Genomic DNA, 23,634 nt, shown 5'->3' with positions numbered 1-23,634 from the left:
CTTGGTGCGAATTCCTGTTAAAATCCCGGCTGTTGGTAGCTTGTTGCTGCTCATGCGAGTTCCATTTGCGTACAGAATGCGGGGATAAATCCCGAACAGGACGAAATGACGTTGCCAACCCGACTTCCGTGATATTCGGACGCTCGGCATTCACTGACTGGCATTTGGAAGAAAGCGATGCAAACTCAATTGTCGATAGAAGATATGCATAGAAGAGGAAGAATATAGAAAAATCGAAACTTGCGCTTGTCAACTAGGTCACAATTATGGACTTTGTGGAATCTCAATGACTCGATAAACTACACCATGGTTATTCCCGTGCCATAAGAAACTACTACATGAAGCTATTGGAGGTTAACAAAATGTCGTAAACAATAATGCACCGTCATGATGCTCTATCCCATATCCCATATCCCATATCTCGGAGTGTAAATACAGACCAAACCAAGTAACCATCCTAACTCCTCGCTCAGCACTAATGCCCGCAATCCCATATATCCTACTGGTACAGAAACGTACAGAATGTTAACCAAAAGTCAGATGCTTCCTTTCCTGCTGCATCATCTCCTGTTCTAGCTTACAGCTCCCACAATATTCCTCATGCCAAACGCGCATACCCGCCAGTTTACTACGCTTGGTATCATCCATCTCAAATGTCACCTGTTGGTTTGCGCTTTTGCCTTTCGATTTGGAAATTGTGGCACTAGTCTCTCGGTCTTCTCTCAAGATTGCATGCGCCTGCTTGCAGCGCGTATTCTCATCTAACAACCAATTCTCCCACTCGGCCTGTATCATTTCCCTCTCGATGCTGTTAACTACGCGCATAGCAACAATGAGATCATGTCGATAGGATCCGAGATTCTGACGAGTTCGGTGGAGACGCCTAGCCGTGGATCGAGTGGGTGTAGACGAGAATAAAGCACCAGCATTCTGGTACGGCGCTTCCAGATCCGTCACATTCGCAATGATTTTGAATTGATCGTAGCTGCTCCAGTCAGATTGACTCCTACAAAGTGTGGATTAGGAACACGAGTACTTACCATTTGCTTCCAGACTGCTCCAGTAGAGACGTGGTTGGCAATTGCAGAGCTTCGTCCAGGTCTTTCAAAAAGATGGCCTTGCTCATTACAACATTGGGTCCCACACCAATTCTGCTCATAAACCGTGCGGCGTTCCGTTCTGCCCACCAAACAGATGTGTTTTGAGAGGTCAGGTACCCATTCATGAGCATACTCACCGTTAGTCCAACAAGTATGAGCCTATGCGCACTGCCAATTTTCCACACCGAACGTAAAATAGCAAATGCCCACATCATGACAGACGAAATTGCACTCTCGCCAAACGAACTCATCGTCTCAAAGACCATGTGCGTAAGTGTACGCTGCTTGATCTGAGGCTTTCTTGAATTCATCGAATCGGTAGCAGAAAACATAGATACCGAAGTCTGGACGCCGACATGGCCAAAGATGTGGATTGCCTTCTTCGTTCGGCTTTGTGGGCCAAGTTTGCGAACCTGATCGGTGATGACATCGGCCAGATCAAGAGCGTCAAGAGCAGAATCATCCAGAGCTTGTCGTTCTACCAGTCCCTTTGAAAAGGTAGGAGCCTTCGTCCAATCAACTTTGGTATAAATGGCTAATTTACACTTCGATTTTGCGACATGGGTGATGACTATTTTTGAGACCAGCATGAAATCTTTATAATGAGGTAGATGCCAAGGGGTTTTCATATCCGTAATAACATAGCAAATGTGATCGTTCATAACGTCGATGACCTGGTAGTCAATCACATTCGCCTGACGAGCCCGGTGAAAGACATCAAAATAGTCAATCTGGAATTCGAAATCCCTTCGCATATGTCCCTTTTCGAGAGGTATCCATGGACCCTGGGCGATGCGTTGCGCGCGGCGATCATGGTACAGTAACTGGAATACAGCGCTCTTGTCGCCGAACATGACGTGAAACAAGGCCTTCGGGCTGATGTCGAATTGTTTCTCGACAACCTTTCTCTGCATATCTTTGGGTTCGTACACCACAGGCTGCGAAGGCAATTGAAATTTGGCGACTTCCTTATTTCTGCCGAGATGGAGGCTTCGCTCAACATGGAGCGAAGTCCTCAAGTCGTGATGACCCTTACGTGCCCGTCCCGATGGCGTGCCATCATCTATTGGGGTATTCATGGATACATCTTCCCAGCTCTCCATGCTTGGGCTTCTGCTTGGGTCCTCATTTTCCATCCTAATGAGCGCCGCCATTGTCTCCTCCAGAGTCCTAGGCTCATCTGATTGCGAGATATCAACAAGGTAGTTTAGCCTAGATTGCAGAAGTCGGAGCGGTTCCAAGAATGTCTTGATTGTGATTCTCGTAAATCCTGCTTTAGTAGCTTCCTCGCGAAGGTGAAGGAATATAAAATCACAGTCCCTACCCGGTGCCGCAGTGACCTCTAGAATACTGTCCATGCCAACGCCTGTAATCAAGACCAGTCCGAGGTGATGGCTGTAGAAATAAAAGTCTTTCTGCGTCACGTACACTCGTCCGGGGAACTCTTGCTGTTCATTCGGATTCCACGTTGCTCGGAACACAAGTAAAAGCTTCTCCTCACGAGGAACATTGGGGAAGAGCATTCGAAACTGGGCTTCCTGAGTCTTGAGTTCCAGCGGATAGTTTGCAGGAAAGACCTCCGGCTTTGGAGCGTTTGCAGCTTGTAAGCGCATTGCCTCAGCATCTACACTCAAAGCCTTTCGGTGAGATGATACTGGTGTTATAACCGTGGGCGCATTGGGGTCAGCGGGAACTGCTATTGACGATTGAACAACATCAGAAGAAATGTTTTCATCTGGTTTCTTATTTTCGTCTCCCGCGAATTTTGGCGACGGCTCGAGGGGGCGAATACCTGGGCCTGGGGGAACAGAAGGATTACTAGAGGCTGCGACTTTAACGTCCTGTTTCTCAAGTCGATTGATGTAGCTCCAATTGGCACTTCCCCATAAGTTTGCCATCATGCCACTAGGCATACCGCCAGTAGCGTCGCTTCTACCTATGCCGACTCCTCGCTCTCCGCTAACGACAACAGCCGCTTTGCTTAAATTCGTAGGAGCTGGTGGGTTTGCTAAAGTGTGAGGTGCCAACGTGCTAGTATGTGAGTCCGTCGTTTGTGACAGAGACAGCGTCGGCTTCGAAGCTGTAGCCTGGGGAAGAGCTGGAGTATAGGCGGGTAGAATATTATGGCTAGCAGATATAAGACTTGCAATGCCTCCTGGTGGTGCGGAGGACTGGGCAGGAGGTGTCTCGCTACTTGAACCACCTTTTCGATGCAGGTCAAGCTTTTGTATAATTCTTGCTGCATGATCTCGCCCACTCTCGCCCTCTTCTCTAGTAATCATACCAGTCACAGAACGTCGAGGGGCGGTAACATCAAAGCTGCTTCTAGTCGCTAGATTCCCAGACATTTCGAATCCGGGGACAGGTAGTGTGCTTGTACGATCAAATGCAGGCCCTGACAGCTCATCGCTACCGTGTGAAGTGTGACCATCAGTTACCTTTGCAGCGAACTCAGGAACTAAGGGGGCCGTAATAGCAAAGGCTGGATCGATACCACCAGGATGAGCAACCCTATCACTGGCGCTCACCTGGAGAGCTTTGTTCTTAGCGACCTCGAAAGCCTCGAGCCACTCCATAAGCTGGCCCTGCGTTTCTGCCTGGACGAGGATGGCTTGGTTTTTGGTTTTGACCTCGAAACAGAATCTTCTTTCCTCTTGAACAGCAGGCTTAACGTTGCACAATAGCACACCAATCTTCTCACTCTCCTCCACTCCACCCGATCGTTCACCTTGAACTAACCATCCAAAGATTCCGTTCTTGACATAAAACCAGCGTCGAACCCAGGACGTCCGCGCTGGCTTGCCCGATATTGTCCGCAGGAAAAGCCATCCCTGTTTTTCAGATGTTTCGCGTTCTTTGCGCTGACCGGACAAGTTGAGCGTTGAAGGACCCTTGGATCCAAGGAAAGCAACGGTGGATAGGTTGTAGTCCTCCAATTCTCGAGACGGCTGTGCAGCCTTAGAAGCCACCTCTGAAATATCCCTTCTGGCGATTTGAAGCTCTCTTCTGAATACGCCTTCACCGGTTTCCATTTCCTTGCTCCAACCCCGAACTCGATCCATCTCTGAATTCCACTTGGCAATGTTGGCACCTGTCGCATCACGAGTCCGTTTCATTTCTCTCCATTGATCTGCAGATACCCGAACAAGAAGTCTGTCAATCGTGTATCTCAATTGCGGTGCGAGTAAGCAGAAATCTAAAGAAGCTTTAAGATATGCTTTTCGGGTCTCGTGTACTTGGAATGCGTCTTCTCGTAGCGATGATGGTTCCTTCGTCTTAGACTGCCCAACATATCTAGCTAATGTACTATCGAAAGTCTTTTGGGATACCTCAAGGTATTTTCGGGCGTCCTTGAAGTTTCGAAGTCTGCCAGCATAAGTTAGCATTCAATACCATAAGTAAGACCACAATTAGGAGCACTCACTCTCCAGCCATGAAAGCCCGAATTGGTTCCACCACATTGGCATCCATCTTCTTCATTCCCCCAACCATCTGCTGCCACCATTCCCTCTGGCCTTCTCCAAACCTCTTCATCGCGAGGAGAGTATAGTCATGATCGAGTACCGCCTCGGAGACGTTGGCTGGCGGAACAGAGCGATGAAGAAAAGTATTGAAGGTTTCTTCGAGAGCCGATACATCGTGGACGAGTTTTGTTATGGATTTGATATACGCTTCCAGCCATTTTTCGATGATTTCGACCTGGTCCGAGAAGTGTACCGCCGTAGCTCTAAAGGTTGGAGAGTCAAGCGCTGCTTCCTTCAACCCAACAGGTATCAAGCTCAATGACTTCCCCGCTTCTTGTAAAGCAGGCTGTAGGATTGAGTCAGCCATGCTTGTATGGTTGATTGTTTATCGAGCGTTGAAAGCGAGCAAAACCATGACGCGCAAATATCCAGTGAAGGTCGCTGAATCTTGAGATATAAGCTCTCTTGTGAATACTGGTCCTTTCAAGGTCGACGCCGCGTAGAGGCCTGAGGCTGACACAACCGACTATTATGATTCCCAAGATAAGGAGACTCGGATCGCCAAACTCTTTCACAATGTTGATTTTGGATGAAGGAATCATTCGAAAAATATCTGCCAGTATCTTCACTATGCCTGTATTATTTCTTTTGCGATTTCTTGCTTCTGAGGCCTTTTACTCTCCTTCTGACATTCCAATTTGTTGCCAAATTCCGCCCCAAACATCATCTCATTGGATAGCCTTACCAAAGAGCTGCGGCTCCTGTTGATCCTAGCAGTCTTATTAATAGGTTTCATCTCTGTTTTTGACACTGCAACTGCTTCGGCAAAACGATCGTCCTTCTCTTGCTGTCTTTCCATCATTGTTGTCACGTTGTTATTCTGCTTAACCACTTCCCATGACCAACGGGGTGCCCCTTTTAGTTTGGAGTTCTATTGCAGGATCTCCACTACATTTGCATAGATAATTCGTTATACTTCGACCCCCCCTGAATAAACCGCAGTGGGTCTTCTAGAAGTTACGGTAAACCAGGTTGTTTGGCCAATAGGCAGTTAAGGATATATTTATCATTACTACAATAAGTAAAGTCTGTATTTTCTCCACTGCGGTTTATTCAGGGGAGGTCGAAGTAGTACCAGCTGATGGTCTACGGAATTGCTGTGAGACAGCCCTAGTCCTCTATAGTCCTGGCTTGAAGCAAACCTCCCGGTTCTTACTTCACAAGTACCGGAGCCGGCTCTGAAGTGGAGCTCATTCCCAAATATTTAGGGGAACTAAGTACTTCAGCGACTGATTTAGGAGCTAGCAAATACGGAACAAGAATAAAAACATTAGTTACATTATACAGTCAGTAAAAGGAAAGAATATGATGGTTCAGCATGGCGGCTTCATTGTAATTATGTTTCTTGCTGTTTAGTACTGGCAATGTTAATGGATGTCTGTGGCCTTGTTAAAGTTTCTCTACATATTCAAATTTTCTTGAAATTGCCTACCCACTGTGAACAGGTTCCCAATACTTTGCTTTCTGACATGTGTCGAGTAATTGTTGTATCAATTTTGACTTTCTTAGCTATGACTATGCCAGTAGTGTCATCAAATTGCTTTCCATATACAGTACATGTATTACTCTTTCACTAGTCCCAGTTCCTAAGAGCAAGCGCGGCGCCCAGGTCAACCAAGGCCCAACGTATAAAAGCTGGGGAAACCTTAACCCTTTGTTTACAGTTTAATGTCGGAACGTTGCCGACATTCACATTGACATCAAGCGGCCAGCAGAATTTAGCCACGCAATACCGTTTGTACAACCGTGGAAAAATGCAAAGTTCATGCGTCTGAATAGGGGCAGAACTTCTCTGCATGTTCTACACGCTTAGATTGAATTTGCTGTCATCATACAGTGAAGCATGCCTTGTACGTCGCACTGAAAGCGCCTGTCCAATTGGACATTGCTGATCACATCTGGTAAAGAGGCAGATCCATCACGCCTCCAAGCGAGAAAGATCGATGGATGAATGTTCTGTGCAATGACGATCCCTGCACTTGCAATAAAACCTCCGACGATATATTGCTCTTGCATATGAAGCTGGCACGAGATCTGGGCGGTTGGTCTTGGAGTCAGGATTCATCCTCCAGCCTCTACATCACATTTCTTCTCCCCGCGATTGAAGAGCACGAGCAGGACCTTGGCGGTTGTTTTCGAGTCGGCTCCCCTCTTACCTAAGAGGAGCGGCGGCCTATCTCTGAACATAGACGCAGGCTCGTCTCGCAAGTCTAACGAGTTATCTTGACAGTTGCAGCCGACATAGGCGTCCCGTGGGGCCGAGGCTGGGTTTTCCGCGTCTGGGGTTGAGAGGAAGGACTGGAGGCTTTGCTCTTTCTGGACAGGACAATGATCCAAAGCGGTTGGGGCTGTCTGGTGTGACGATCAATCGACCTGGCCCCTCCTGTGGAACCGGCGCACTGCACACACACCGGATGGGGCTTCTGGACGTTCTCTACAGAATTGCTCTGCAACAGCACACGCAGAAAACCTCACTGTGGCATGTGCCTCAACCCAATCAGTGTCACTCACGCAGTGGAAATACTGGTTTGGGATCCGGGAGAGTTCAATTGTATGGGGTATTTGCCATATTGAACCCCCCAAAGTACCCCGGAGTTGGCTCAAAAGGGCTGTCCACTTTTCTGCTGACCTCGACTGGGATAGAAACGATTGGGGGACGGCCATTGCGGAAGAATGAGATCACCGCTTTAGAGTCTTCTACTATCCATCCCGCAACGATTATTCCTCCCACGGTAGGGAGCCTCCAAAAGAACGACCAGGACTTTGGAAGAAAGCGGAGAAGCAGAGTGACATGCGTATATAGGATGAATCATGAGTGTTGCAGAAACTGACCGCTAGTAATGATATCTCTTCCAAGTCATAAAACAAGTAACAGTGTCTCTGTATGCATAGCACATTGTTATTATTACTATTCCTACAGGCCTTTTCTAAGTCTTTGCGCAAGCGGGCTTCCCCGACCAGGACAGCCCAACCTCAAAACTCTCAACCCCAGGAATACATGCTGCAAGACTAACAGTCTCCACAACCAGGACAAGAACTAAAACTGGAAGAGGGTCGTTCTTGTCTGGCTAAAGCCTTTTTGTCTTTGGTTCCTGCTTTGAAAGCAACTACTTACCTAGTCGTCCTCCGCCTGCGGATTTGTCCCAAGTTCCTCGTCCCTCCATTGATATCAACACACTAAGCCCTCGACCTCCGTGCTACTGCGAACCACAAACCGTCGACTGTCTACTACACCTGCACATCCGCACAACGACCGCAATCACATTACTGTAGTCCCTGACCTTACGCGTATCGCCGCTGCTGTTGCCACATCCATATTTTTCTGCGAGAGAGTTTCTAGGTCAACAACCTCAACATCCTCCCGTCCGAAAAACATCTACGCACATTGCACGAGGGTGCGAGACTCAACGACCACGAGCCCAACTGGGTCGCCACAATTGTGCCTACGGGCAACATCTCAATCCCTCCCGACAGTTGCATGAAGTGATCAGTCGAAGAGGATGAATCCCGAGCTTGCTGCGAAGTACGACGTCAGAGTTTTGAGATTTCACAATAATCGGTTCGAGTGGTCGTAGGAAGGAACCTTGGCGGTTGGAACGCCGTTGATGATTACAATGTCAAGTCAAGCGCCTTCAAGCTATCAATCGCACAATGGCCCCGATTACCGCCATTCGAGCGGAGATACCATCACCGTCGCGCCTATGCACGCGGACACTCTCGACTTGGAGCAATTCATGATGGAGAATAGCCCGCAGGCGCAAAACACCTCGGTTGTCCACAATACCCCACCACAAATCGACTCGTTGAGCAACTCGCAGTTTGCAGACTTCAATTTTCCTTACCAAGGGATCCCAGAACATGGACTGCATGTGGACACTCAACTTGACAATCCCTCCGCGCCGTACAACCTCTCTGCGCACCTATCCGACCATCGAAATTCGATCGGTTCGCTGCCGCCCGACCACCGGAACTCCATAACTTCAATGCCAGCTGTGCATAGGGGAAGCTTCAGCGGTGGCACGGTGGGACAAGGGAATACAAGCGTTAGCGGTGGATCTGACGAAGCCAGCCCTACAAGCAATCGTGCAAATGGAAGCCTCGACAAAGGCTACAACGACGAGTTCGGATTGAATAACGGAGGTGCTGTAGATGGCAGTGACCTGGGGACTCGAACGAAAGAGGAGAAAAATGATCCTACCCCACCATGGAGCGAGTTGAAAACCAAAGCAGGCAAGGAGCGAAAAAGACTTCCCTTAGCATGTATAGCTTGTCGGAGAAAAAAGATACGTTGTTCTGGCGAGAAACCAGCTTGCAAGCATTGTCTAAGATCACGGATACCGTGTGTTTATAAGGTTACTACCCGGAAAGCCGCACCTCGGACGGATTACATGGCAATGCTTGACAAACGCCTGAAAAGAATGGAGGAACGCATTATTAAAATTGTACCAAAGGAGGAGCAGGACAGTTCTGCGCCTTCAGTCGTGAGGGCAAGTGTTAAACCCACGATTCCTGGCACTGCACCCCTAAAAGCTGGTTCAAAAAAGCGACCTGCCGACGAAGCTTTTGGCGCGGAGCTGGAGAACTGGTCGAAGACTGCAGCAGCTACGCAATTAGATTCTACCAAACCTACCTCACTCATGATCCAGGAAGCCGAGGAAAGCAAACTTCTTTCCGAAGGTGCAGATGCCTTACCGTCCAAGGATATTCAAGAACATCTAGCGGAAGTTTTCTTCGAAAATCTTTACGGGCAAGCATACTATGTCCTTCACAAACCGAGCTTCATGCGCAAATTAAAGTATTTACAACGGCCCGAGTTTTGTGATATCTGGCTAATTCAAATGTAGAAGCGGTACCGTTCCCCCGGTTCTGATTCTAGCTGTATGTGCGGTCTCTGCTAGGTTCTCGACTCATCCAAAGCTCAACACATCACCGAACTTCTTAAGAGGGGAAGAATGGGCGTCTGAAGCTAGAGATATAGTCATGAGGCGTTATGAGTGGCCGAACATAACTATTTTGACTTGTCTACTGATACTCGGTCTGCACGAATTCGGGACTTGTCAGGGAGGAAGAAGCTGGTCACTTGGTGGTATGGCAATTCGGATGGCTTATGCTTTACAGCTACATCGAGATCTCGATTACGATCCTTTGAAACGGAACGGTACGGCCGAGCTGAGCTTCATTGACCGAGAGATACGGCGGAGGACAATGTGGGCTTGTTTTCTCATGGATCGATTCAATTCATCTGGGACAGACAGGCCTACTTTTATCAAAGAGGATACGATTAAGGTGCAATTACCAATTAAGGAGAAGCTTTTCCAACTCGATATGCCTGGTCCGACGGAAGACTTGAAGGGAAACGTTCCACACCCTGTCTCGCCCGGCCAAGGACAACTTTCAGACCCAAGAGAGAATATGGGCGTGGCAGCATATATGACTCGCTCCATTGCTCTATGGGGTCGTATCATCAATTACTTGAACTTGGGTGGAAATGATCAAGATCCACATCCAATGTGGCACCGCGAATCGACCTATACCGAATTATTGAAAGAGTGTGAAGGCTTCAGCTCCACATTGCCTGAATCTCTCGTATACACGACGGAGAATCTACATGCTCATGGAACTGAAGCCTTGGCGAACCAGTACTTATTTCTCCATATCACTTTGGCACAGTGTATGCTGTTTATGAATCGATTTGCGGTTCCAGGTCATTCCGGAGGTCGTGCACCTAAAGATGTGCCTAAAGAATTTGTGACGAAAGCAGGAGCAAAAGCATTCGAGGCTGCGAATCGAATATCCGAGCTATTGAAAGACGCCGAGTCTTATTTTGTTACCGCTCCCTTTACTGGTTATTGCGCCTTTTTGTCAAGCACTGTCCATATATTTGGCGTATTTTCCAAAAATCCTGCTATGGAAACAGTATCGAAGCGCAATCTAGCAACGAACGTCAAATATCTATCGAAGATGAAGAAATACTGGGGGATGTTCCATTTCATGTCCGAGAACTTGAAAGAACAGTTCAGAATGTGTGCTGATGCAGCTAGACAAGGCTCATCTGCAAACAATGCCCAGTCTTCAACCATATTTCAGTATGGAGATTGGTTTGATCGGTACCCTCATGGTGTCTCTCACTCCGATTTTGAGGACCCAGTAGCGGGAACGAAGAAAGAAAGAGGAGATGATGCAGTCTTGGAGCAAAAATCCGATTATCATACCGTGGAGGAGTTTTTCCATACCCTTTCTCCATTGCAGCCACAAGACCGTGAGTCGGCTAAGCAACCCAAACGAAGGGCAAAGAAATCACATACAGGTCGTCCAGATCCGCATTTACAACAACAGCAGCAGCAGCAACAACAACACCACCAACATCGTCGGAGCCTTGACCGTGTAAATACAAACATTCAAAACATGAGCCCGACCGCTGCTATGCATATGCAGAATAACCCTCAGATGGCGCAGAACTACAATCATATGAGTCCGACATCGCCTGTGAATATGTACAATCAAGGACAATATTATGGTCACGATGTTATGCTGCCTCCACACCAACAAGGAATCTTGCCACAATTGGATAGACAACTTGTCTTTGGCGCATATGGCGGAATGGATCCTTCTCTCGGTTCACATAACTTACTTGACGGCACCAATTGGGATATGCAGATGGGTGGAATGAACGGCTTCGTGACGGAACCGAGTAGCGCCTGGTTTATGCCATTCAATATGGAACCACCAGAAATTGGTCAAGACGTGGATATCTTCAACGCAGGTCTGGGAGGCATGCACTTGAATGGTAATGGCAATATGGGTGGACATGGTGGTCATCGTTAGGTATATAAGATATCATACGGCGCATGGTGTTCTGGATAAGGCGCTAAGAAAGGCTTTGGAAGTGCCTTGTTTTGTATACCACCCAGGACTCACGGAAATTAAATTGGGAGAGTGACTGGGACCAAGCGGTTACTTCCAAATAGGAATAACAATAATGATAAATGTACCCACAGTGTCGAGATAAGCTCTGTACAGTCTTTGATGATCTTGTATTGGCTTGTGTGAGCTTGACCTGGGTTAGCACCTGCCACATGCATGCAGAGAACCTTAAGCTCCATGAAGGTGACTGTGGAGATATTGAAGGACGGTCGTGGGGTTGATAATCCTGTCTCGCGGACCCTTATTATTTGAACCATTTACAAGCATTCGCTTCACTTCTGAGAAGCGAATATTCGACTGTAAACAAATCCACCCACGACAAAGATTTCATACCTAGACGATATTCAAATTTAACATCTTCCAGCGATCATACAGTACAATCTTATTAAGCTCTTCACATGTACCACATCCATAGCTCAAGCTTCAGCACAGACCTTCCACCCTTCCCACGTGCATCTCCCTTGCATACCCGCTCACACCCACGAATATCAAGTTCGTATCCTAGCATCATTGAGGGATTTATCAGTCATTCCTCCAAACAACAACCACATCCACATCATTCAAAGGATGTATGCGCGATTTTGGCCTCCTCGAATCTGGTTGCGACGATAACATTGTCGATGCGGATCCGTGGCTTTTTTTCTTATACCAGGAATTCGAAGTCTGGTGGGTTGAGATGAGATGATCTTTGGGATATGGATATGGGTTAGTTGCGCGTGAGGCAGTGCAATGGTCTGGGGGGGATAAGTAGGTGTTGAGATCGCCGGGTTTGTTTGGGGATTATAGTTTTTTTTTTTTCGTGGTCTTCGTTCTCTTTAACTTCTCGCTTTGTGCTCGTTCGTCGTCTTCCTAGCTTGAAATCAGAGGACATGACAGACGCGGAACCGCTTCAGCATGTTCAGTTTGGCGATGGGATTCGGCCTGTGAAGTCGAGGAGTAGCGCGTTTGGAGAGAAGGCTATGCATGAGAATCAGGTGGTTGGCGAGAAAGTCAAGGAGATTGATGAGGAGGAGTTGGCTGTTAGGGAGATTGCGGATCAGGATTTGAATAGTAAGAAGAAACAGGTCAGTTTTCTCTTCGAGAGGTGAAAGAGTTGCAAACTAATGTGTGCTGGAGACTTACACGGGATGGATGCTTCTTTGGCTGTCATATCAGTCTACTGGTGTTATTTATGGTGATATCGGTACTTCGCCATTATACGTTTATTCCTCGACCTTCACAAGTCAGCCGAGTTATGAAGACTTGGTCGGCGCGCTTTCTATTATCATATGGTCCCTTACTTTGATGGTGTCTATCAAATACGTTTTTATTGTTCTGGCTGCAGATGACGATGGTACGCACACTCTAATTCTCTAAACTCATATCCCGAGCTATGCTGACAGTCTTAATAGGTGAGGGAGGAACATTCGCGCTTTACAGTCTGCTTGCCCGATATGCGAACATTGTGCGAAAAGACCCGAATACTGCTGGTACCGTGAAGATGGAGAGACATCTTACTGGTGATCTGAACCCGATGAATAAAGGCGTCAGAAGCTTTATCGAGAAATCCTCGGTCATGAGATTGACTTTGAAATTGCTTGGTGTGATAGGTGTGTCTATGGTTATGTCGTAAGTTGATTTTCCTCAAAAAAAGATATAAAACTTTATGCTAACTTATCTCAGTGACGGAGTTCTTACGCCAGCTCAATCTGTTCTTGGTGCCATTCAAGGACTTCGCGTCGCTCAGCCAGATATTACTACTTGTAAGTTCCGAGTATTACCATCACTCCTACAAAGCTAATTATTGATAGCGACCATTGTTGGAGTAACTTGCGCAATCCTGATTCTTCTTTTCGCTGTCCAGCCCTTCGGTACAACCAAAATAGCCTCAAGCTTTGCGCCTATCGTCATCGTCTGGCTCCTCTTCAACGCTGTCTGCGGAATTTACAACCTTTCGATGCACGACCACACAGTCTTGAAAGCATTCTCTCCCTACTTTGCTGGTCAATACTTAGTACGCAATGGTGAAGAAGGATGGAGATCTCTAGGTGGTCTATTACTAGCCTTTACTGGCGTTGAGGCTTTGTTCGCCGATCTAGGAGCCTTTAGCAAGAGAGCTGTACAGATTTCATGGCTCGGATTCTCATTCCCCTGTTTGTTGTTGGCTTATATTGGTCAAGCAGCATATATCTCCAAGGTGAGTCAATTGATTGGTTGTATGTGAGCTTAAGCGACTAACGAACGACTTCTAGGATGCCACAGAGGAAGCATACACAAATCCCTTCTTCAACACTGTACCACCGGGAACTTTCTACTTCAGTCTTGTTCTCGCGGTTCTTGCAGCGGTTGTGGCCTCACAGGCAATGATTACTGGTAGCTTTCAGTTGTTGGCTCAGGTGATGAGGATGTCTTATTTTCCACATATCAAGACAGTCCATACCTCGAAGCTTTTCCATGGACAAGTGGTACGTACTTTCATTGAATTCATCATTAATATAATCTAACTTAGCACAGTACATGCCATTCGCAAACTGGCTCCTCATGATCGGAACCGTAATTGTTACAGCAGTTTACAGCGACGTAAGTCTCCTTACTAATCTCAATTAATATGTCCACTAACAGTCTTCAGACAACCCGACTTGGCAACGCCTATGGTGTCTGTGTTATTGCTGTGACCTTCATAACCACGCTAATGGTGTCACTGGTCGCCCTCATTATCTGGCGCATAAACCTCTTCATCGTCCTCTTCTTCCTCCTAGTCTTCGCCTGCCTCGACGGCGTATACCTCTCTTCCGCCCTAACCAAAGTACCCAAAGGAGCCTGGTTTACCATCATGCTTGGTGCCATCCTATCCATAACCTTCGTCCTCTGGCGCTTCGGCAAAGAAAACCAATGGACCTCCGAAAAAGAAGACCGATTCCAACTATCCCACCTCCTGAAGAACGACTCGGCAGGAGACCTAATGTTAACCGAGCAATTCGGCGGCATGAAAATCAGCACCGTCGGTGGAGTTGGCATTTTCTTCGACAAGATAGGTGACATGGTGCCAATTGTCTTCACGCAGTTCGTCCGCAAGTTCAGCGCCAGACCTCAAATCATCGTTTGGTTCCATCTCCGTCCCCTCTCAACCCCAAGTATCCCAGAAAGCGAACGCTACGTCGTCCAACGCACGTCCTTACCCTACAGCTACCGTATCACAGTCCGTCACGGCTACCGCGACGACATAGTCTCTCCCGATCTCGCACGTCTCGTCATCGAGCAGCTTGTCCTCTTCATCACCCGTGATACCGGTCGCTCTTCATCAACTACATCAGCGCGCAGTATCGAGCATTCTCCGGCTGTGCAGCAGGAGCTACATGTCCTGACTAAGGCGGCGCAGGATCAGGTTGTGTATGTGATGGGCAAGGAACAGATGAGGATTAAAGCTGGGACGGGGTGGGTTAGGAGAGGGTTGTTGTGGGCGTTTCTGTGGATCAGGGAGAATAGTCGGACGAAGATGGCGGATATGGATATTCCTGTTGAGCAGTTGGTGGAGGTTGGGTTTGTTAAGGAGATTTGAGGGGGGTGCTGTGGTGTGGCTGAGAAGCGAACTACATTTGAAAACTTAGGCAGAAGTCAAGCTTATCATGTAGCGCAATGCTCAAGATACCACATATCACGCTCATGTATCACCACCCTCGGTTTTAGATAAAATGTGTAACTTCATATGTCTACAGGTTTACTCACTTCTTGCCTTCCGCTCGGGAGCACCATGTTCAACCGGATGAACACCATTTATTCTATGGCTTTTATAAACACTATTCATTAATTCCCCTTACATAAGTAATTATTAACTAACACAACTTCCACTAAGCAACAGGCTTAACCCTTCCACCCTCACAAACACCACTTAGACTTTCACAAGCAACAGTCAAGTTCCCACTCCCATTCCCGATCCAAAACAAGAATGGCTGTGTCGCACTAACAGGAATAACCCAATTCTGCTGCACCGTATCCCAAACACTGAGATCGCGTCTCGTCACACCGATACTCAGCACTTGATTCCCACCCGGCACCAACGTCTCCGTCTTCTCGAAATTCCTTAACTGGATGACAGGCGTATCGTATGGAGAGTCCGACGGATGTTGCAGGAACACCATGACGACTTCTTTGCCCGCTACGCTGCCGGTGTTGATTACGGTCACAGAGAGCGTGAACATGATATCCCAGAGCGCCGGGTTTCCGCCTTCGTCACCGCCAGATGGGGGGTCAGGTTTAGGAGTCGTCGAGTATCCGGCTGGGTAGTTGTATTTTCCTGTCGCGGTTATGGCGGAGGGGTTGTCGATGTAGGGGTACAGGTAGCGCCAGATCCGGGGGAAGTTGCTGGGCCAGGCTACTTCTGCTGCGGCTGGGATGGCAGAGGTGTAGATTGGAGTGGAACCCTTTGGTGCGCGCGCCGGAGGGAGAGCGGAGAGGGGGATGTTGGAGGTGAGTATGAGGGCGGAGTAGGAGAATGTGGTGTAGGATAGTCCGGTGCCGAAGGCGTAGCGGGGGGCGATGGAGTGTTTGTTGAGGTAGCGGTAATCGATGTAGAGGCCTTCGGAGAAGGTGTCTTGGACTTGGAAAAATTGGAAGCCTTTGAGACTTACGGAGGCTGGATAGTCGTTCTCTTTCTTAGGGATCGAATAGGGTAGATGGCCACTTGGAGAGTAGTCGCCGAAGAGGATGTCTGTGAGTGAGTTTCCTGCTTCTTGTCCTGGAAGATGTGCAAAGACAATCGATTTCACGGACGGAAGATCTGCCCATTCTTCCACGAGTATCGGCCCTACGGTGTGGACCACAACAATCACAGTTGCATACTTGGCAGCGGCGGATTTTACGAGTGCATCGCCGTTGTGCCAGGCGTAGAGACCACTTGCTGAACGATCACCATTATTGCCTTCCACGGTATGTTGGTTCTCTCCGGAGTCGCTGCTTATGAAAACAATTGCGATGTCTCCGGCAGTGGCCATAAGACCTCCTGGGAAGGAGTCACTCGAGTAGTAAGTCACAGCTGAAGCTCTTCGCTTAATTGCATCTATCGGAGCATCCATGTAAGGATAATTTGCAGTTCCTGTGCAGTCAGTTATTTGGAGATCAAAGAATCAATCATTGAGCTTACCACTCCCCCAGCCCATTCCAAGAACACCTTTGTTGCAATTGCGTTGATTGCAAGCATTAGGACCGTCAGGGTTTGTCTGAGCATCTGAGCCGAAGACTTTTAGAGTAGCCGAAGAAGACAAAGGTAATGTTTTGTTATCATTCTTCAACAGCGTGATGGCTTCTCGAGAAACCTGTCGGGCGATAGATGCGTGATCTCCTTGAACATTGACATATTGGTTTACAGCGCAAGTGGGCGAGATAAGTGCAGCGGGGTAACACGGTCCTTCACGATCAGCAGTGTTGGCTGAGAAATTTGGTAGAGGATAATCTTTGTCTTGACCAAATTGAAACCAGGTTGCAACAATTCGAGTAGCCATGTCGTTTAAGCGCTCGAGCGGAACAGTACCGTTCAAAATGCTTTTAGAAAGGTCGGATGCCCAGTAAGACAACCCAAGGAAAGGAATTGCACCATCTCCTGCGTAAAATTAGTTTTTCTTTTTCTTTTCATTTACTTTCCTGGGCGAGGAAAATAATTTCCTGTGCATTCTTACCCGGCATTGACATATCAAGACCTGACAATGCTGCCGAAACTCCTCCAATGTGAGATAGCCAGTCACTCATGACCTTTTTGTACATTAAGCAGGTTGTACCAAAAAAGAAAAGCAAGCACGGATATTACTTACCAAGCCCTGGAAACCAAATTCATCTTTCAAGATACCATTGATCAACTTGCTGTTTTGTGATGCCGCACTTCCGTTCACATCATTGTAACTTGTCATAACTGCACCGACTCCAACTTTGATGGCATCCATGAAGGGCCAAGCGTAAAGCTCGTGCAATGTTCGGTCGTCGATATTAGCGCTAAGTGCTTTCATGGTGCCATGAGGAACTATGTCCATGCGATACTAAAACCGAATATTAGACTTACGTGAGCACTTACAGAACTTTTTGAGTCAAAGGATGTTACTTTACCTGCTCTTGCTCGTTGGCGACCCAGTGCTTGACGGTGGCTATCACACCATTGGCTTGCATTCCTTTGATGGTCTCAGATCCTCCAAAACCTTGGAGACTAGGATCAGCACCAAAGCCTTCCCAATTCCTTCCTCCTCGTGGTTGCCTTCCAATAGGACCTATCGTCGGGCCAAGTTGAATATTGACTCCCTTTCCCCGTGCTTCTTGGCTCAATGCGTCTCCCCTAGCATACATCAATGATTTTGAGAATGTAGCCCCAGTTGTGATTCCAGCTGGAAAAGCGGTGATGTTATCTGTAGCAGCGATTCCTAGCGCGGAGTCTTGGAGACAAAGATTCGGAATCCCAAATCGCGGAGCAGATCCAGTGTTTCCCACACATGGCCCCATCAAGAACCCCGTTCCAGTCGTCATATTGACCTTTTCGGACAATGTCATATTTCCAACTACTTTCTCGGCCTTTGCGTAGGCTGCACTCCAGCTTGAGACCCAACCCCCTTTAGGAGTGGGATAATATGGTGAAGCGACATATCCAGCGGGGACATCGTCTCGCTTTTCAAATGCGAATTCTTGTGAGGATTGCAGTTGGGTGATTTTCGCGTATTCTCCGGCGAAATCATATTCTGCTGATATTGCCAACACACCTTGACAAACCACGAACAGGGCCAAGCAATAACGTACAGACGACATAACGGACAGTGGTTGAAGTTCTCAAACGGGGATTTTGGAGGACTTGGAGGAGAATAAGGAGGCTCCGTAGAAGTTGTGCTTGTGGCTGATCTCAGCCTTAGACCTTTGTGTAAGTCTAAGACAGTGCTGAAAGGGAAGCCACTACCACAAGCATCAACTCGTCTGGCGTTACTCAAGACGAAGAAGGAGCTGAGAAAAGCAGGTACCTCTGCTATTGCTTTACGGAACGTCAAATATATACTACTTACGTGCTACCATCGATCGTGTCTCTAAGCGAGGGCATTATTATCGTTGCTATAACCAAAGGAGATGAGTTCCGCATCTGGCTGCAATCGCCAGGTACTCCGCAATGTCTATTTCGTGGCGAGTGAGGCGGTGTCTGCTTGTGGAACGATATCTAGGCAGTATGGCGATCATGTCCTCAATCATGAAATGCTGTTAAATGCAGAACCTGGTTTTTTCGCCATGCACCCAGGTTTCCGCCCTGCTTGTGTCGGTTCAGCTGCTACTTTGAGCTTCCTCACAGGGTCATTTCGCCGTCTTGGTGCAACGACGACATCGTGTAAAGAATTGGGACGGAGCCGAGGCACCTTAGAATGTCGTAATTTGTGACATTTGATCTGAAAGTTGCAGTTGCGAAGGACATTTCTGAAATGAGAGAAAAAAGAAAATCGCTTCGATTACTGCATATGGACTACAATTCGTGCACGTCTGGCTGCAACCCTATCACCTGGCTTTCTCATCACGTGCCGGTATGTTGACCTCCAATCTAGAATGTTGTTATTTTAGTCTAACCTAGCAATACGACAACTTACTGTTACCCTCTAAAACTCCTGCGTTATTGTTATCTTATAGTGGGGCAGCACATAAACACCCTCGAGACCTCTGGCGGTTTCGCTTAACCTCCTCGTCCTAAGTCGAGGTCTCCTATTCTCTCGCTCTTACCTTCAATTTCCATGGCATAAAAACGAAGAATTAAATTCTATCGACATTAAGATTTCTTCTGAGTTCATCCTAGAACGGATTTCCCAACCTATATATGGCATGTCTGCATTGCGCGTTCAAGAGCAGGCCAACATGGGGAATTTTCGGAGGAATCACCTCATTACAATACGCGAAGGTGTTAAAGTGCGTTAGATTCCTCTCATGATCTGACAGCAGCTTCAGTAGGGCTCTTCGTATCAGAACCCTTGTAATTTCTTTGTCTTTCGATATCTCTCAAGCTGCTTCCGGCGTTTTCTTTCTTCTTTAAGATCTACCTTATCTTTGTTTCAAAATATCATAAATGTTTGTCCTTCATTCACATCTTCGATAAAAAATCCTTGCATCTATCAAAGATTTTTATGTCACGAGTCTAAGCAAGATAATCCGAAATGGAGAATACTCAACTTGCCAGAAAAGTTGCTCGAGACAAGAGAGAATTTGATAACACTTGTAAGAAGTCGTGAACGATCACCCTTCGAGAATCTATAGCTGACTGCAATTTGTATAGATCATCCTGGATTGGATGCTGCGGATCTCGTTCACTTTGTTCATGACCTCAAAATCTCCGAGCCAGAAAGCATTCCAAAAGCCGAAGGATATGAAGACCCCCGAGATATAGACTCCGAAAGGGTCTTGTGTCATAACTGCGGCTGGACCGGCGGTAACGAAACTAGCAGCTACTACACCTCGCGTCTCAAAGTCATGTATGCTCACCGCAACTCCTGTATCTGGGAACTAAGTAAAGGCGGCCCATGGCTCTTGAAAGACTACCCTAATCAGCCTCAATCGCCTTGCGTGAAGGATTACGTTGCCCGCCAGTTCGTGCGGGAGAAGGCACCAAGCGTTCCTATTCCTGAATCATTCAAATTCGATGGCGTGGACAACAAGTTTACTTTCGAAATGATGGCTCGTGCTAAGGGGGTCCGATTCAGCGAGGCGATAGATAATGGTCTTTCCGATCAAGACAATCTGGATGTGAACTTAGACCTCGCAGAACACATAAAACAATGGCGCAAGATCACTAGTCCCCGAATGGGAGGTATAAACGGCACAGAGCTGTTGGACTCGTTGATCGGCAATTGTACGGGTTGGGGCTGTATTAATACAGGTGCCAATGAGGAAGATTGGTTGGAAAATCTCACTCCGGGACTCAAAAAGGGATTGTTGTGGCCAAGTTTCAGACATAAAGAATGGCGCGAAAAAGATGAGGCAGTCCTAGAATCTTGGAGTAAAAAAGCAGACGAAGAGATCGCCGAGCTCAAGGCAAACTTCCCAAAAGGTGGACCATACGTGTTAACTCACTGTGATCTCAACGCCGACAATATCTTTATCTCAAATGACAACAAGGAGAACAAGTGGAAGGTTTCGGCAATTATTGACTGGGAACTTGCTGGATTTTACCCTTGGTGGGTTGAAGTATTTAGGGGAGACTTTTGGGGGGTCCTGAGCGACACATTTCTCACGGAAACCGAATCTGAGAAACTCAAGAATATTCGGGAGCCTGTCGAAAAGGTCAGGCAAATGTGGGAGTATGGCGGTGGCATTAGTAGCTCGAGTAAGCATGGATTAGATGCCAACAACTGGTTTCGTAAACCATTTTGTGCATGTTACCCACATGTTGGTAATCTAAAGGAGAATATGTTAGGATTGGATGATCAGGGACATCTTGATATATTTGATGTTGACTCCGAGGTTTCGGATTCGGAGTTTGATGAAGAAGCGGATAAGGACAAACATTTTGACAGGCGAGCTAGATTGTTTCAAAGATGGATCAACAAGATAAGCAAAAAGACTGCAGAAGAGTAGAAGGTGTGGCTTTGCTGCAGACAAGCACTATTGAAAATCGGTCTTCCAAAGCAGATGCTTAGATTTGTTGTGCGTGGTGCTTGATTATCTTCTCCTCCTGAGCACGCTTTCGCTTTGAGCTGGTTCGTTACGTACTATAATTCTGTTATCACTCGTTATGCTTTAGTTATCGTAATCTAATAATTTGCTGTCTTCTTTAATTTAAGAAAACAAATGGACACCTTTTACCCCTACTGTAGAGTGTTTAGGAAGGGGCCAACATCCTTGGCAAGAATACTAAAGACAATCGAAGGACAAATAACAAATCCTTTTGCGACATAATGCCACAGAGTCTCACTCAATAAGGAAGCGGTATAATTACACGTCAAGAAATACGAAACAAATGTGTTGCTCTGTCTGCACTAGCTAACAAGCAGACTTGCACTAGCTAACAAGCAAACTTCCTCTGCTGAGGTGAGTTCCACTTCCATTCTCATGTCCATATTCGTGAAATGGGGTAGATGCCGATCAATTTCGTTGGAAAGTTGGCTCCAAAAAACTACCGGGTACTGTCGTGGTATGTTAGCATGAAGTTCTCAATTCTCGTTCTCTGAAATGCTTACTCTCGCCTACAATGTCGACAAACTGCTCCCATTCACCCTCAGTTATTTCGCGCCAGCAGCGTGCATTTGCACGTGCCTCATTCTTTCTGAAGATAGAAAGCTTCCTCTGCCCCCCAGGCCAGTGCAGAAACAAAACGGTCTTCATGTTGTTGTCCAAAGATTGGTATCCAAACACAGCAACGTGAAGGTCTTCGGCGATGGCCACCGTTGCACTTCTCATTGTCGTTCTTTTGACTGGGTCGCTGCAGAACGGGTGGATAACGAAGATGTTCCACTGAATAGCAACCAGATTACCAGATGTGTTACGGGCGTGAGTGGATTTCGTCACCAACCAGCAAACAACAGTGCAAAATCTTCTTTATATTTCAACCCCTCATTCCGCTCCAAATTCAAAACATCAATCGCCGGCGTGTTTCCCCACAAGTACTTGACTCCCCCGAAAGGATTATGCCAGTTCTGCGATGCCTCATTGCTCGCCCAGTGCGGTATTCGACCTTCAAGATCCCATGCCGGACGCCAGGACGCATTGCTTAGTGGTAATTTACACGATTTCTTGTGGTCTGGCTAGTGGGCTTTTTGACAATCGACGTCGCAGTACTGATGTCTGTGTCAGAAAATTCTAATGGTTGGAGGTAGTAAGATACTAACAACGACGAGCTTGCAATTAGCACATGATTTTGTGCCCTGTTTGGAGCAAACGGATATCCCGGGAGTCCAATTTGAGCAGGAAGGTGGGAGGACTGGAGGTAGGGTCATGGTTTTTTGGTGTAGATCGAGAATTAGACGGAGGAAAAGATGAGATTGAAATGAAAATGGAGATTGTTTCATTGCTTTTACAAAAGTGAAGACGATATCTGAAGATGAGGTTGTTGTGCTGCTTTATGTGAGATTCCCATGTATGTACCGATAGCAACCCTGTGTCACATACTTAACAGAGAGGATTAGCTCAAGTCTACTGCGTTGATGGCCAATAGATTATCATACCTTGACAAACGGAAATCGTCTCTACCTGAATGCCTCCGGCAAGAAGAATGAAAGTAAAAACAGTTGAGAATTATGCGTACTTGACACAAAGCTTCGCGTCAATTGATATCTGTCCTGAGGCGATACCGTCGAAAAGTTGATGTGATGGAAATACTTTGAAGAAGCTCAGATCATCACTCAATATAAAAGATTGAGATGTCACCTTAATAATGCAAAACTATTTATGATAACTATTTTCCGATCTTGACTTTGTTCCTACGCAGTATTCCATTCTCGTGACTGCATATAACTGTGCTGCTATTAAGCATTATCAAGCCGACAGGATCAGTTGTACTAGACTTTAATAAAGCCGAATCAAAAGCAGAAGGCAGAAAGAAGACTAGTGTTCTCTTTCTGTAACTCGACATAGGAAACGCTTTTAAAATCACTGACTAGGTAAGTATACTGATAAGAGACAAACTTCGTTACCCACAGCTCTATCAAAAAGAAGTAAGTCGGTTACGGATCTGGGAGTTGATTGAGGTTGTTGGTGTTGTGTGGTTCTGGCATGACAATAAAGACTAAGTGTTGCAAGAAACAGAAGAACTGTCTTCACAGGCTAGTAGCTTAGCTACAAGACCGACTTATGAGCCGAGTAGTCATTGTGGAGGCACTATAGGATGCTTCAGCTACCTACGAATCAAGCATCTTGAAGTATATAGAGGAACTCGATTGGTGGAACTCAACCAACCGGCCAGATACTCGGTGCCAACTTCACATCAACCAGACGCTGAAGCCATTCCGAACGGAAGATATCTTGCATCTGCAATCCTGTTTGAAATCCTGAACTCACACCAGTAATACATTTACACTCGGTCAATTCGGCAAGACCACAAACTCGGCCAGGACAATGTCTCACCGAACACCCAATAGCTTGTGCAGCGAGTACGTACCGCCGACTCATCCGCTAGT

At 46.9% G+C, this 23,634-nt stretch overlaps 6 protein-coding genes across 6 annotated transcripts; 3 read left to right on the top strand and 3 right to left on the bottom strand.

Annotated features, from left to right (window-relative positions):
- Positions 1–264: 264 nt before the first annotated feature.
- On the bottom strand, positions 265–5,426 carry GLAREA_08907 (PH; the record flags this gene model as incomplete). The annotated part of the gene is made up of 5 exons (XM_008077868.1): positions 265–344; positions 582–985; positions 1,041–4,466; positions 4,525–4,910; positions 5,310–5,426. The coding sequence occupies 5 exons, from the start codon at positions 5,424–5,426 to the stop codon at positions 265–267; spliced, it is 4,413 nt and encodes a 1,470-aa protein (XP_008076059.1).
- Positions 5,427–8,238: 2,812 nt separating this feature from the next.
- On the top strand, positions 8,239–11,449 carry GLAREA_08906 (Zn2/Cys6 DNA-binding protein; the record flags this gene model as incomplete). The annotated part of the gene is made up of 2 exons (XM_008077867.1): positions 8,239–9,419; positions 9,469–11,449. The coding sequence occupies 2 exons, from the start codon at positions 8,239–8,241 to the stop codon at positions 11,447–11,449; spliced, it is 3,162 nt and encodes a 1,053-aa protein (XP_008076058.1).
- Positions 11,450–12,417: 968 nt separating this feature from the next.
- Positions 12,418–15,086, top strand: GLAREA_08905 (uncharacterized protein; the record flags this gene model as incomplete). Its single annotated transcript, XM_008077866.1, has 8 exons — positions 12,418–12,612; positions 12,665–12,881; positions 12,940–13,156; positions 13,211–13,290; positions 13,339–13,724; positions 13,780–13,992; positions 14,042–14,107; positions 14,157–15,086. 8 exons carry the CDS (start codon positions 12,418–12,420, stop codon positions 15,084–15,086), a joined length of 2,304 nt encoding a protein of 767 aa, XP_008076057.1.
- A 289-nt stretch (positions 15,087–15,375) lies between these two features.
- GLAREA_08904 ((Trans)glycosidase) lies at positions 15,376–18,307 on the bottom strand (the record flags this gene model as incomplete). The annotated part of the gene is made up of 5 exons (XM_008077865.1): positions 15,376–16,619; positions 16,668–17,123; positions 17,200–17,272; positions 17,332–17,553; positions 17,621–18,307. The coding sequence occupies 5 exons, from the start codon at positions 18,305–18,307 to the stop codon at positions 15,376–15,378; spliced, it is 2,682 nt and encodes an 893-aa protein (XP_008076056.1).
- A 1,373-nt stretch (positions 18,308–19,680) lies between these two features.
- Positions 19,681–21,097, top strand: GLAREA_08903 (Protein kinase-like (PK-like); the record flags this gene model as incomplete). The annotated part of the gene is made up of 2 exons (XM_008077864.1): positions 19,681–19,741; positions 19,800–21,097. The coding sequence occupies 2 exons, from the start codon at positions 19,681–19,683 to the stop codon at positions 21,095–21,097; spliced, it is 1,359 nt and encodes a 452-aa protein (XP_008076055.1).
- Positions 21,098–21,604: 507 nt separating this feature from the next.
- GLAREA_08902 (uncharacterized protein) lies at positions 21,605–21,919 on the bottom strand (the record flags this gene model as incomplete). The annotated part of the gene is made up of 2 exons (XM_008077863.1): positions 21,605–21,645; positions 21,700–21,919. 2 exons carry the CDS (start codon positions 21,917–21,919, stop codon positions 21,605–21,607), a joined length of 261 nt encoding a protein of 86 aa, XP_008076054.1.
- Positions 21,920–23,634: the final 1,715 nt, after the last annotated feature.

The sequence above is a fragment of the Glarea lozoyensis genome (assembly GCF_000409485.1).
Source record: "Glarea lozoyensis ATCC 20868 chromosome Unknown GLAREA1, whole genome shotgun sequence".
NCBI classification, from domain to species: Eukaryota; Fungi; Ascomycota; class Leotiomycetes; order Helotiales; family Helotiaceae; genus Glarea; species Glarea lozoyensis.
Note: the sequence above shows the minus strand (reverse complement) of the source record. Positions and strands in the feature narration are given on the sequence as shown.